Source organism: Sciurus vulgaris (genome assembly GCF_902686455.1).
Source record: "Sciurus vulgaris genome assembly, chromosome: 10".
NCBI lineage: Eukaryota > Metazoa > Chordata > Mammalia > Rodentia > Sciuridae > Sciurus > Sciurus vulgaris.
This window is the reverse complement of record NC_136470.1, coordinates 15,450,546-15,466,208: the sequence shown is the minus strand read 5'-3', so window position 1 is coordinate 15,466,208 and position 15,663 is coordinate 15,450,546. Positions and strand designations below refer to the sequence as shown.

General features: G+C 33.7%; 1 protein-coding gene across 2 annotated transcripts in view; it reads right to left on the bottom strand.

The window, feature by feature from the left end:
* The window catches only part of LTN1 (listerin E3 ubiquitin protein ligase 1), a 55,195-nt gene that overhangs the window by 27,220 nt on the left and 12,312 nt on the right, over window positions 1–15,663 (bottom strand). For both annotated transcript variants that reach the window (XM_079155207.1, XM_079155208.1), the window contains exons 6-17: window positions 15,325–15,505; window positions 13,070–13,243; window positions 12,355–12,545; window positions 11,201–11,336; window positions 9,529–10,338; window positions 9,059–9,100; window positions 6,230–6,419; window positions 5,519–5,758; window positions 4,562–4,715; window positions 3,702–3,846; window positions 3,156–3,342; window positions 121–280 (exon numbers count right to left, since the gene is read on the bottom strand). In XM_079155207.1, coding sequence (XP_079011333.1) covers window positions 121–280; window positions 3,156–3,342; window positions 3,702–3,846; window positions 4,562–4,715; window positions 5,519–5,758; window positions 6,230–6,419; window positions 9,059–9,100; window positions 9,529–10,338; window positions 11,201–11,336; window positions 12,355–12,545; window positions 13,070–13,243; window positions 15,325–15,505 — 2,610 coding nt within the window. The remainder of the gene's footprint in view (window positions 1–120; window positions 281–3,155; window positions 3,343–3,701; window positions 3,847–4,561; window positions 4,716–5,518; window positions 5,759–6,229; window positions 6,420–9,058; window positions 9,101–9,528; window positions 10,339–11,200; window positions 11,337–12,354; window positions 12,546–13,069; window positions 13,244–15,324; window positions 15,506–15,663) is intronic.

The following is a 15,663-nucleotide window of genomic DNA, read 5'->3' as shown; positions in this document are numbered from 1 at the left end:
TGGATTCGATCCTCAGCACCACATAAAAATAAATTAAATAAGGTGTTGTATCCATCTACAACTAAAAATATTTTTTTAAAAATAGTCATTTAAAAAATAGAAACTGAAAAGAATTCTTACCTATTAAATAGCAGGTGTAGAAGGCCAGAAGTATTACCAAGCACACGTAAGTTATCATATGTAATATTCATTTTTTGAAGCATTTCACAAAATCCAGTTACAAAAATAGGTGGATTGTCTAGCTCTTCACACCACTGCAGTGAATAGAGCAGTTCTGCAACTAACAGAATAACAACATTGAATTATCAAGTGTACATGTGACCAAACTCTTGAATCATTTTCACTTCACTACCCCATTTTCTAACACTGCTGTGCCCACTTATCTCAAAATATCTATGAGCCAGGGGTGGTGGCAAACGCCTGTGATCCCAGCAACTCGGGAGGCCGAGGCAGGAGAATCACGAGTTCAAAGCCAGACTCAGCAGCGGTGAGGCTCTAAGCAACTTAGTGAAACCCTGTCTCTAAATAAAACAAAATAGGGCTGGGGATGTGGCTCAGTTTGAGTGCCCTAAGTTCAATCCCCAGTAACGCCCCCCACCAAAAAAAATCTGTGAAATGATTTTTTTTTAATTAAAAAAAAAAACTTTATTGGAAGACACACCTGAATCAGACCTTAAAAAATAAGTAGGAATTTTATGAGGCAGAGATGGGAGAAATTATCTGAAGCAAAATGAATGGCATGAGTCAAGCTATGAAAAAAGCAACAAAAGCACTTGTAAATTGAGTACATTCACTGGGTCCTAGTCCTATAAAAGGTTTCCTTACTCTCATCTGAAATTGTAACACTAAAAGCAAAGAAAAGTTCTTTTTTTTTTATTGAAACAAATGGGGTACAACTTGTTTCTCTGGTTGTACATGAAATAGAGGCATACCATTTGTGTAATCATACATTTACATAGGGTAATGGTGTTTAATTCATTCTGTTGTTTTTTTCCCTTCCCCCCACCCCTCCCACACCCTCTTTTCCCTCTATACAGTCCCTCCTTCCTCCATTCTTGACTCCCTCCCACCCCTCATTATGTATCATCATGTGCTTATCAGCAAGATCATTCGTCCTTTGGTTTTTTGAGATTGGCTTATCTCACTTATATATTCTCCAATTTCATCCATTTGCTTGCAAATGCCATAATTTTATTACACTTTATGGCTGAGAAATATTCCATTCTGTGTGTGTGTGTGTGTGTGTGTGTGTGTGTATATATATATATATATATATATATATATATATATCACAGTTTCTTTATCCATTCAACTGAAGGGCACCCTAGGTTGGTTCCACAATCTGGCGATTGTGAATTGAGCAGCTATGAACACTGATGTGGCTGCATCACTGTAGTATGCTGACTTTTAAGTCCTTTGGGTATAGGCCAAGGAGTGGGATAGCTGGGTCAAATGGTGGTTCCATTCCAAGTGAAATGATTTTTAAATCTGATTTGAGATGTTCAAGGACAATGAAAACTGAGAAGAGTTATCAAAAAAGTATCACCCTTGCAAGGGATAGGGCAGCCTGTGCCCTAGTCCAAAGCCACTCAAGAGCTTAGGAGAGACTGAGGCTAGCCTAGGCAACTTGGTGAGGCATTTCAAAACAAAATGCTACTCCTCTCCAAATCCTTCTTGGGGGCAAGGGCACAAACAAAACCATCAGCCTAAGTAACAGAATAGTCTGTTACAGATTCAAATCTATGTCTGCCTCAAAATGTATATACACAGTTAACAATGAGAATAGTATAACTTTTCTCACAGGAATGTTTTGAGAATTCAATGACCAAGTGTCTATCACAAAACTTGGAAATCATAGGTTTCTAATACATAAAAATCACAACTCCCTTTTATAAAACTACATATGGATTGTGGAGTCAGAATCCTTGAAACCTGGTTCAAAAGATAATCCTACCTTCACAAGCTGAGTAACTCTAATCAAGTCAAAATAACAAAAATAGTAGGATTCAAATGATAGGGTTGATAAGAATTAATAACACAATTAATAAAAATGATTTATTACTCTAATTTCCATTTTTTGTTTGGACAGATTAACTATGAGCAATGTAAACTCTGGGTTTGCCTTGTTAATGAAAATGCGGAGCTAGCTGACCAGAAGGAGTTTCAGCTTTCTTCCACATACTAATAATTGTGTTAAAGCTGAGAGCCACAACAAGAGATACACTGCAAACCCTCTACCTTTAATACCATCTTAAATAAGCCACACCATGAACCACAATTGTTGTTCTTCCCCTCCCTCACCCAAAGTTGCATAGTCAGAGGTTTATTTAGGAAAGTAGATACACAATCAAGGCAGAATAGGGTCAGGGAGTAATCTCAAAGAGAGATGCCTATGGGGTAAGCAAAGGATTATATACTCAAGGGAGAAAGCAGGCTGTCTCCCATTATCCACAATTCTAATCCAGATCCCAGAAAGGGGAAATTTGCTAAGGTCCTAAGTCCTCTAGAGATTCAACATCTGAACCTCCACTTGTCAGAAAAATAATTAGGGCCCCCAAAATTCAAAGATATAAAGAGGCTCAGCTGGGTGCTATGGCACACACCGATAATCCCGGCTGCTTGGAAAGCTGAGGCAGGATAATCTCTAGTTTGAGGTCAACCTCAACAACTTAGCGAGACCCTCAGCAACTTACAAAACCCTATCCCAAATAAAAAAATTAAAAGGGCTGGGGTGCACAGTGGTTAAATGCCTATAAGTTCAAATTGCCAGCGCCAAAAAAAAAAAAAAAAAAAAAAAAAAAAACTACAGAAGTTCAGAAATCAAGGGAAAATTCAGAATCCTTGATAACAATACACCAAAGTTCCACAACCATCTTCCTTGGGACACATACCGTAGGATCTCCTTCTCCTTATGTCATGCCAACTTATAAATGATTTTATACCAAATTCTGCTGTACAACTAACAAGATTAAAGCAAGATTTCAGTACATATGGATCCAATTTGCAATTTAACATCACTAAGCAACTACAAGCTTCCTATCACTAAAACAGTCAATAGAAAGCTAAAGAGTCTTAAAGATTTAAGTTACTGTGCAACAATTATTTAAAAATTTTACTTATTTGTGCATTATATCTGAATCCTCATATTTACTTACTTATTTTCTCAAGCACATTATTTTCTAGGACTATTTTCTTCTTTAGTGCAACAAAGATCATCTTGCTCAATAATGCTGAAGTACACAAATGGCTGGGAAGTGTCTTTGTATCTTGTTCCTTAAAATCTGTCTTAAAACACTCATAATTTAAACTCAGTCTTCCCTCTAAAAGAGGTCTGTATAACCACTATAAAAAAAAACATACAATTATATACAAAATCATTAACATTCTAAATTATCTAATTTATGAAGGATTATGTAATTCATGAGAGAAACAAAAAGGTTATTAGAATATGTACTTCATTAATAAAACCTCTAAAACATAGAAGTGTAGTTTTTAATACAGGAAATTATCAATATGTATATTTTCTCAAGACTCCTTAAGGACAAAACCAAGTCTCATTGACTTTTGTACCCAGCTCCGATGATGTCAAAGGCAAAGCAAGATACTCATTTTTTTCTTCCCCAGAATAAAATAAAAATATTCAAGTCTACATGAAATTCAAACTTAAGAATGAGATATGCACTCTCCAATCTCAAACATACCTGAATAGGAAGAGACTGTCTCATCTCTTCCCACTCACTGTTGTTTGGCATTACACTTTTAATATAAACTCCCAGAAGATAAGTACCTTCATTCTCTAGAAGTGTATTTAACAAATCATCAACAGCAGACAAGAGGACCTGCAGACTGAAAATAATGTAAAGAACTTAACTGTTTTAATTATGCTATGACCAGCTTGAATACCCTGGTAGAAAATAATTACCCTATGACAGATAATAGTATACTTGAACAAAAACGATAAAAATAAAAGTAGAAGTAAATGATGCCCTCTTCCCTCTAGACGTACAGTCAAACAAAATAGAGGGCTGCTTCTATTTCATAATGAAGAGGACTCTAGACCAAATTCAGATCAGATATTTCTGAAATATAACTATCTCATTCCATGTAAAGAACACAATTCTTTGATCCAACCCCAAAAGCCTCTACATGCATTGTTTTCATTTTCGTTATATGCATTTAGGTATGATATGTGAAATATATTTGCAATTCAACAAAACAACCAAGAACAACAAGTACATGTGACAGACATGAGAGATTACTAACCGTAATCTAACCAGTCTTCAACACAGGATGTAGGCACCATCATATCACTGACCACAAATTAGCAGTCCAGTAGATAAAACAAATCATTCTTCCATTAATCAACAGTTTAAATGGATGATCATTAAAACAAATGTTTTAGAAAAAAATGTGTGCATTTGCATCATCTCTTAGAGTCCTATAGATTTCTTAAATAATAAGTCAATTTTCATAGGCACTCACATTAATCATGGAATCATATTCAAGGGCAATGATTTAAGTATAAAAGAGACAATGTGCAATTGACTACAAAAAAATTTACCTTGTGTTATCCAAAGATGAAGACTGAACTTGTGTCTTCAGCCATAGAGCAGACAAATGTAGGAAGGTACTCTGTTTATGTGTACTGCCAGTTTGATGAACCAATAAATTTACACCAGAGAGCCAAGTATTTTTCAGTTTACAGATTAGAAAATCTAAAATTAAGATGTTAACAGGAATTTATAATCTCACTGAATTACTCTTTATCAGTACAATATGTCTGAAAGAACTCACTGTGGATCTGAGATATTTAAGGTATCATTTTAAAAAGAAACATTAAAATTAAATTGCTAAAAGAAACTGTGTCATATACATGCAAGACTATAAGCTAGCCTGTGTCACATAAACGTAAACTGGTAAGATTTTACAAATTAAGTTACTTACTACTCTGAACTTCTTTACTAAAGAAGTTCTCCTTTTGGAGATACAATAAGGAAATTACTATTTCCAAACAGAGAAGTTAAATTAAAGGAAGGGATGGGGAAGAAGGGTTCTCAATCACAACATTTTTATGTCCCTTTGATAGTAAATCTGAGTTGACACATAGGGCAAGAATATAGTCCCTGCAAGACAATCTCAATTGCATTTTGGTATGCACCAAAACTGAATGGTTTTTACAATGACAAAGAAATTCTATCTTCTTCCTCTTATGGATGAGGAAAACTGAGTCATCAAGAAATCAAACAACTTGCCAGAGCTACTAAGTGGAGAGGCTAAGATTCTAAATCATCTGTTATAGCCCCTTCCAAAACTGTTTCCTTGGTCAAGTAACACCTAATACATCTTTAACTTGGTTTCTAAAACTGATATTTATATAAGACTGTAGCTAAAATTTACTTAAAATGCTTTAAACTTTCAAACACATTATGATTCAATTAATAAAGCCTGGGCACTTACACTCACTATGAAGGTCAGAGCCGGAGATTCCCAACAAAATATTTGAGCAGTAGGCTATTACCTGGCAAATGTGTTTTTTCTTTGCTCTGAGCACATAACTGAAAGAGAGTTAATAATAAATCTTCAGATGATGGCATTAGCAAGCATCCTTTTGCTGAGCTGAAATAGTTATAGGCCACATCACAGATAAAAGACACTGATGAATCACTATTTTCAGCTTCTGACAATTTCTTTGTTTTGGATAGAGTTTCATGAAGTTTATCAATAATTCTTTCAACATATACTTCTCCAATCAAGTAATCTAGGTAAAAAAAAGTCCAAACAGACAAAAAATAAAAAATATTAACCATGTATTTTAAAATATCTTACCTTGAATTAGTAACCATGTGGTCCTTCTATGTGGGTTTCTTAAGGTGCTCATGTATTACACAAAAGAAAATTATCTGACACAAATCAATCTGTCCTCTAACACATAAAAGTCCAAAGATAAAGCAGTTTTAAATTAAGTAAAAAAACAGCAATCGTCTACAAAATTAAGAGTTAGCAGCTTTGCCATGTCCAAAACATTTTGAATATAAAATTAAAAATATTAAATACCTTGTAAGTCACACCACAAAGATGAGTAAATATTTAGGGTGCTTAAAAATTTTTAAATATTTGAATAAGTCTCATTAATCTGAACCAATAATATGCAATCTGAGTAAGGAATCCCCTCAAGAAGTGAAAAGGATTATTATTCCCTGCTAGAGAACAAAAAACATATTTTCCCTACCATTTTTAACATGTTGGGATAATACCAAGCTTAGAAGAGTCCATCCTTCTGAGAAGTGAGAATCTGAAGACATTGTGGGTTCCAAGTCCTTATTACAAAGACCATCTGCCAAGGCAACCAGTTTCTCTCCAAGGATATTGCCTTTTAGCCAAGAAGTTACTAAAGCATGTTTATCTGAACTAGAACATGCCTAAAACCATAAAATTAAAGCAAAGATTAGAGGCAAGATCAAAGGCACATCTTTCTAAATTATTATTTGTACCATATCCCCACCCTTCATCATGATGGCCCCAACTTTATCCCCCACTCCTCCTCCTGATGTTCTAGGAAGACTGATATATTCCCTGTTTCCCACTACCCCTGGTTTATGTACACTTCCATGCTTTACAAATGTTTATCCTCCCAACCATAAACATTACCCCTCTTCTTTATCAAAATCCCATCTACTCTTTGAAAATCAGTTCAAATCCCACCTGTTTTATGACATCTTCCCCCATCCACTCTAGCCCACAAAGATCACTGCTTTTCTCTGAATTTCTAAAGCACTTACTGGATTGTATTATTACTTAAATGTTTCATCTGTATATGTCTTGTCTTTCCAATGAGATTGTAAGTTCCTTGAGAGCAGAGACTGTCTTAAACTTCTTTGATACCTGCTATCAACACTGCAGTTATGTTCAATGAATAATGAATGGATGAACTTTGAAGATAGATTTATAAGTGCTCTATAAATATGACATTTTGTTCATTAATTTTGCTAAAATTAAAGAACAATTAATGCATAATAATGATAAATTACTTCAATCTGAACAAATGGACTTGTTTCCCCAAATTCTCTGAAACAGAATTACTGGGGATAGGTATCTGACAGCAACTTATTTATTTGCATCGGGTGGGGAAGTAAGGAAAAAACTTGTAAATCCACCCCCAAAAGCATGCTGATCCATGTTCCCAGAGCTTCTTTTGCTTTATGGGCTGAGAAGAAAGGAATTTGCAACTTGGTTCATTTCAAAGCAATCTGGAAAAAAAAAATCCAAGTGCGGATTGGGTAGTGCCTGATAAACTGCTTATCCTTTTATTTAAAAAATTATAAGTAATCAGAGCTTATATTTTAGTCCAAGCTTTACCATTAAACTAGCCTTATGACCTTGGACAAATCTCTTAACCAACCTGGGCCTAACTCCTAATTTGAAAACTGAAAAGATTAATCTACAGAAACTCGAAGGTCCTTTTGCAGCTCCAAATTTCAGGGATTTTTTTATTTCTTTATTTTTAAATAAACTGACTTTATAAGTCTACCTAAAGAAAACAGGTTCTAAAAACCAAGAAAAAGTATTTAGCATTGGATAGCTTCAATACTGGCTTTCCTAAAGTAATCTGCTAAATAAATCCAATCTAGTCTATAGAATTCTGGTAGTGAAAAAACAAAAACAAAAATAAAAACTTCTGCATGTCTCTCAAGTTAGCAGGTCATAAAGTTGAACATCTTATACATCGACATATTGTAAAAATCTGTGTAGCTTCAAGGAGATGGAAGGCTAGTAAGTCATGGAAGCATAAGAGGCAAATACTAGTTAGGAATTTTCAAACACTGTGCAAAAAGCAGATATTCTTCTAAACAGATATGAGTACCAGGACTACTTGGCAGGAGTTATCAGTCTACTCTTATCTAATTATTGATTCCTGCTGGGGATGTAGCTCAGTTGTAGAGTGTTTGCCTAGCAAGCATGAGGCCTTGGGTCCAATACCCAGTACTGCCAAAACAGTGCTCATCGTTCTAATTATTGATGCCCTCTGCTCCGAGTCTAGGCATATCAAGCAGCAGTGTGGTAAGTTGGCATTTCATGTAGCTTGGCTATGGTAATAGAGGCACTGGATAAATTAAAGCAATTGATGTGCTTGATAAGTTATATTTCTCATTGATAAGATGTAATATTTTGTATGTTTTATAAAAGTAAACTACTGGGGAAAATGGAAAGTTATTGTTTAATTAACAGAGTATTGGTTTTACAAGACAAAAAAGTTCTAAGGATTGGTTGTACAACAATGTGAACATAGTTACAATGAGAAATGGTTGGAACAGAGCTAAGGTATAGCTCAGTGGTAGAGCACTTGCCTAGCATGCACGAGGCTCTGGGGTCAATTCCCGGCTCAAGAGAGAAAGAATAGGAAAAAAAAATTCTTATAAATACAAGAGTAAAATAGAAAAGCAATACCGCTTTTAAAAGGAGGTAGAATTTTAAATGCCTAGTCACTCTCATTGGAAAAATGTTAGTTATACCACTTATATCTTCATTAGAAAGGAATATTTAAGCCATTTTAAAAAAATCTAAGTTGCGTTTTTTTATTTTTACCACTAATATTCTTATTTAGTCATGTTATATATCACACAAAGGCTAGAATGTTTTAATTTGCCTTCACAGTATTTCAGAGTAGGAAAAACTTAATTTTCTGAACTGTTCTAGTGATGCTAGAAACAAATCACTTCTACAAAAGAAAAAGTACCTAGGATAAGAGCAGCAACCTGTATCCTTAATTAAAAGATAATAAAATATTTAACTGTCCCTGCATTGCTTGCTAGGAAAGAAACACTGAATTTCTCAGAAACTGTTTTTCCCAGATATCCCTAACCAGAAAAGGCAAAATTAAACGTCTTCTCAAATTAAGGTAAGGAAATTACAATAGGAAGGAAGTTCTCTAACACAGATATGTGATTACCTGACCAGATTCCATGTGTGAATATAACTGTGGCTTTGACTGTTCTATACGTACAAATAAAAATCAGAAAGACAAAAAAAAAAAAAAAAAAAAAAAAAAAGCCTAAAATACCTTTTCAATAACCTGAAGAAGAGAATTCCACTCCAGATCCTCCTGAAAGAAGAAAAGGAGTTAGAAACAATATGCTAAAATTAACGACAAAACTTTTTAAAAGTAATGAAGTCTTGATTAACCAATCCAAAACCAAAACATATTCAGTTAGTCCAATTTTTAAAATTATGGACTGAAAGAACATACCCATTTATTCCCAACTTTTGTCACCAGAAGCCTCACATACTTCCCAAATTACAATCAAGAATATACTGTTTTGTTGTTTTTTTGTTTTTGCGGTGCTTGGGATTGAACCCAGGGCCTTGTGCTTATAAGGCAAGCACTCTACCGACTGAGCTATCTCCCCAGCCCAAGAATATACTGTTTTTAAATTGACATTCATAGTCAAAAAAATAAACCAAAAACAATCCCAACAATTCTTATTCTCACTTCTTTTTATAATAACTTAGAAAGATATACAAAATTAATACCGTGGTGAGATCATTCAAGACATCTTTTCTTTCCATGTCACTGTCACAGCAACGGAGGGCGCTATACAAAATGTCCACCAGGAAACCAGCATCTTTCCTTTGATCTTCATTTAGCCATCCTATTAGTTTATGATATAAAAATTGCACTGCAGGATTTTTTTGTGCAAGTTTGGTTATTTCAAGAGATTTGGCTTTAACAATAGTCTCTTTTTCATCACCAAGGAGCATTTTAAATACTTGGCTTGAAGAGAAGGAGTCAAGTAGAGTAGCCAGAAACCTTAAGTGTTGCTCTGACTTTTGTTCATTAACATAATTAATACTCATCTCTGCGAGTTTACAGACCAAGTCTTCCAGAGGTTTTTTCCTTAGAGGAGACACAATGTCTAAAGAATTATTAGTGGGAAAAGATTCAGTTGCTAATTCTGAGCCTTCACTGTTCTCTCCTTCTGAGGATACATATTTTTCATTCTCCTTATTACCTTCAGGTATCTCATCAGCAAATCTGACCTTAACCATTTTTTTTTTATTTGACTTCAAGGAGCTCTTTGGCTTCTGAAGGACTTGTAATAGGTTAGATACACCCAAAACAGACTGAACATCAGCTTCTGGCTCATTGATTTTCTTGACACAGGTCTCTGATAGTTTTTCCCAGAAATTTGACAATACATTCTCCAAGTTTTGTGCCATTTTATCATCTTTATCTGTATCTGCTTTGGCTTCCCAGGAACTTAAAGTTTCTGCTAACTGGTTAAATAATTGACCATGTTGCAATCCTGTATCTTCGAGAACTGTATCAATAAAAGGGATCAACTGAAAGAGAAAGTAAAATATATAAACATTCAGTTTTCAAGAAAAATAAAATTTAAACAAGGTATTTATAAAACACTATAAAATTTCATATTTAATATCTAAAAGGCAAATTTTTCCTCAGAATTGTAAAAAAAAGTTAAGATTATTTTTATATTACATAAAAAGCTTAATGATTTCACAACATTCCACATAAAATTATTTTTTATGATATGATTAACATATGATACATATGTTACATATGATACAATTTTCTTTGCATTTTCAAGACTTCTTCAGGTTATTTGCTTTTCTGACTTAATTACAGGCACATCTAGATATGAGACTTTAAGTAAAAGACAAGGTCCATAGAATTCAAAACTCTTTAAATTACAAAGGTAAGAGAAGTTAACTACCTGAGACAACAACAACAAAGATCTGAGCTTCTGTAATTTCATTAGTTTCTTACCATAGGGACCACATTTTGAACCTGCTCTTATCACTGGATTTAAAAGCCAAACCCAACTGTTCACAAAGGTATAAATGCATACGAGTATTTTAGAAGTAACAAGATGATATTACACAATTTAAATTTAATATAAAAGGTAACAAACAGCATCTTTCAAATTCTGTTTTGTACTGGATAACTCTGAAACAGCTCTTTTAAGTCCAGAACTTGAATATATTTAATTAGCCTAATGCATAGTTGTCAGATATTACACTATAAACTAATAACAGAATTTTTACTTATCTGGTCAGAAATTCACATTATTAAAATAAAATCTTTACATGGAAGGCTAACTACTGAAAGTGACAAACAAGACACAATGAGCTTATGTCTTTATAGTATGTGTACAAAGGGAGTGATGATTTTCACATTAAGTACCTGATCATTGACGAGCATCTGTTCAATCTCTTTCTCACCTAAGTTTTGTTGCATTATAAAACGTAAGCATTCAAAAAAAGCAGATATTACTGCTGAGCACTCTGAAACACTGGTTTTAATTCTCTCTGTTGACAGCCTAAGGAAATAAATAACCATAGATTACTCTTTCATGAATAAGAACATAAGAACTAAAAGTCACTAAAATAAAAACAGTGAAAAGAAACATATCAAAAGATTTTTGAAGTAAAATTCTTAAACTAAAAAAAAAAAAAAAAATTGGGCTGGAGATACAGCTCAATTGGTAGAGTGCTTGCCTCGCATGTACAAAGCCCTGGGTTCAATCTCCAGCACTGGAAAAAAAAAAAAAAAAAAAAAAAAAAAAATGCTTCCAATGAGAATATAAACTTGAAGAAGTATAAAAAGAAAAAAAAAATATTTTCAAAAATGTATTAGCCAAGATGAGATATATTATTTTCTGCTTGTGAATCAATCTACCTGCAAACATGAAAGAGAAGACTTAACCAAAGAGATGATGGGATAGTAAAAAAAAAAAAAAATATTTTTAACCTTAACTGTATATCTTTTACTAAGTGAAATGATTTTCAAGTGTTAATAAGAACTATAAAATTTAACACTGAAAAAAACTTTACAGGCTCAATTTATGCTATTAGGTCATTTGTTACTTATCAACATTAAAAAATATAGCTATTTGAAAAATGGAGTATTTCCTCTAGGTACCTTACCATATTTATTTGGCTTTTTGCTAGGTACAAATAAAGAAGACTTGAGAATACCCAAAAACTGAATTCTGGGCTGGAAGTGCAGGTCAATGCTTGTCCAGCATGCATGATATTCTGGGTTTTACCCCAGCAGTGGGGGTAGTGGGGAGTGGTGGACACTGAGCTGAGTATACTTTCAGGTGCTTTAATCCCAGCCACTCAGGAGGCTGAGACAGGAGGTTGGTTCCCTTGAGCTCAGGAGTTCAAGGTCAGCCTCATCTCAATAAAAATAATAATAATAACAATAATTCCAATTGTATTTTTCCAAAATGTTTTAAAGTATTTAATGAATAGCAAAACAATATAGAGAAATTCAAATAAAAATGTAAACAAGAAAAAGTTTGCTTTTAAAAATACAGAATTTTAATTCTTTACCCTGCTATTAGAGAGGTGAGGAAATTTTTGAAGAAATCCAACTTTGGATCTGTAATGGACTGAGGCAGTTTGCTGATGAATGGCAGAAGATAAGGATATATGACTGTAGCTAGGCCCCGACCACCATCACGAACCACAGTTGACAACTTGGGAAACACACTTTTTTTTGCATTTACATGAAGCCAACAGTCCTAACCAAAGAAAAGATTACAATAATAATGAGAGATCATAAAATACATATAGGCTGTCAAAAATAAAAATCAAATTATTTTACCTAAAAAGGCTAAAATCTCTCCATATCATTAAAACAAAAAAAATCTGAAATTATATATGTATTCCATATAATAATCACGTATTCCATATGCTTACAGAATGACATTAACCAGAAATAATTATTTAATTTAAAGTATATCCATAAAAGCTGGTTTCTTAAAGAGACAAGTTTTATATAAATATAAGATTCAGGTATGCTGACTATACTGAGACATAGGTTTAAAAAATAATATTGGTCAAACACAAGTAAAATAAAATCTCTACACCATTTTATAGTCACTTTAAGATTTTTAGCAAATTTAGATTAAGTATTTCCAAGAAGGCCTTTTTTCATTAAGTTTTAGATATCATAATTTGATTGGTGTCTCTTTCATATGGTATCTAAGGTTTCTAAACTACAACTAGAAAGACAAGTGTTCCCCAATATTCCTCTCTTATATACCTCAACAGTTGTAAGTGTATAGAGTACAGCTTCCCAGAGTGCTGGACAAACAACAGGGTCACTGTCATCAATGCTAAGTAGAACAGATGGGCTCACTTTGGAAGCTTCATCCTTCATTAACTGCGGAATTCGCTGGCACAAAGCAGACACTAACTCAAAATATGCTGAGCGGATCTAAAAAAAGAAATAGTGAATTAAATGAAAACCTAGTAAAGTTTGATAAGACTTATTTATGGTAGTGGCAGATAAGATTATTCACATAAACCCTCCCACTAATAAAACTAATAGCTATAAAAACACTTTTAAAAATCTACTTAAGAATAGCCGGGCATGGTGGCGCATGCCTGTAATCTCAGCGGCTAGGAAGGTGAGGCAGGAGGATCTTGAGTTCAAGGCCAGCCTCAGCAATATGGAGGCACTAAGCAACTCAGTGAGACTCTGTCTCTAAATAAAATGCAAAATAGGGCTGGGGATGTGGCTCAGTGGTTGCATGCCCCTCAGTCCAATCTCCAGTCCCCCCCCCAAAAAAAATCTACTTAAGAGTATCAAATAGCTAAAAAAACATTAGGAATTATTAGGGATAAAGTAAAGGCAGAAAGAATAAATTTAACATCTTCTATGACTAAAGTAAACAACAATCCTTTTTCTTAGGAGATCTCTTCATATGGGGCCTACAAAAGAGCCAAATAAACAAAGAGTAAGCCAGATGGAATGTATATGCCTGACTGCAAGTTCGAGGCCAGCCTAGCAACTGTCATAAGCAACTTAGTTAATACCATGTCTCAAAATAAAAATATAGAAAGAGCTGGGGATGTAATGTGGCTCAGTGGTTAAGTGCCCCTGGGTTCAATCCTGATACAAAAAAAAAAAAAGAAAAGAAATTCCCAAACCTTTTAAAATATATTGTATATTGTAAATACCATACTTAACATTGAAAGTTTAGAAATATTTCCATTGAAGTTAGAAACAGGAAATATATGCTACTATCACCACTTCTCAACATGGTAAGAGAAACTAGTCAATACAAAGAAACAAAAAAGACTTGAAAAGGAACTTAAATATTACAATTGCAGTAATATAACAAGATAGGAAAAAGTTCCAAAAAAATCTATACAATCTTGAGAACTAGCAGGTGTCTAGTGGAAGAATTAACTGGATACAAAATTAGCATACAAAAGCACAGTCTTCCTATACAGCAGTAGAAACAAATAGAAATAAGAAAGAAAGCCCATTTCATACCAGCAACAAAAACCACAAAGACACATTCACTGTAAAAAATACTAAAACATTCTTAGAGACAAAAGATCTAAATAGCAAAAACTTTGAAAATGTACTTTCCCTGCCGAAGTGATGCCCTGCCTTCTTATTTCAGTTTTCATATTATGAAAAAATATTCTTTCAGTCTTTATCATATCTTTTTAAAATTCTTATGGTTTTGGTTGATGATTTTTGAGTTTTAAATGGCCTCCAAGTACAGTGCTGAAGTGCTATCTACAGTGTCTAAGAGCAAGAAGACGGTGATGCACCGTACAGAGAAAATCTATTAGATTAAGCTTCATTCAGGCATGAGTTCCCATGCTACCAGTCATGAATTTATTGTTAATTAATCAAATACACACATTTTAAATAGAAATGATAAGGAAAGGTTTTGTATTGATCAGTTAAAAAAAAAATGTGACCAGAGGCTCATAGAAACCTAACCCTGTATTTCCCTTAGAGGCAATGCTTCCACATTTGCTAATTCAGTAGTTAAACTATCATAAAATATAAACTACCATGAATAGTGAGAATGGACTATACAAACAAATACACACATTAAAAACAGAAGGATCAGCCAGTGGAGATGGAAAAGGGGAGGGAGATAGGGACAAAAGAGAAAAAATGTTAAATGAGAAGAGCCCTGCAGACACGAACAATTTTAAGGGATCATGAACAAAGAAATATGATAATTCAAGGTTGCCTGAGACTCAATCTAAATTAAAAACATAAAAGTAGATAGTTGGGTGGAACTCGGTCATTAAGCATGTGCTTAGCAGGCAAGAGGTCCTGGATTCAATCCCCAGGCACACACAAAAAAAGAGAAAACAGAAATGGAACAACATTCTAACAAGAAAGGTACTTCAGACCTAAATGACCCACCACAAAGATGTCCTTGCAGAATTTTAAATATAAACAATAAACATAAAATATAAGCATAATCTAATAAGAACATCAGAAAAATGACTTAAAATTAAAAAAAAAAAACCTTAGGATACCTGAGGTACACTGTGTTTTCCATATTTCCAAAATTTATTCTGTGATAAAAGAGACTTAAATTTTTCCTCCAGAGACTCAAGCTCATTATCAGGTAAGAGGCAAAGCAATTTCTTTAATGCCAATAAAGAACAAGTTACAACTCGATAGAATTTAGCTTCTCTTTCTTCCTCTGGAACAGTTCTTTATTTGAAGAGAAAATAAATATATGTAAGAATTGAGAATAAGTCAAACTACATTATTGGCACTTTTATTTTAAATGTTTTATCATTAAATATCTACCAAAGTTGCTTTATTTCTATCTTCTGCTCTCCCCTTTGCCAATTCCCCCTCAAAATACA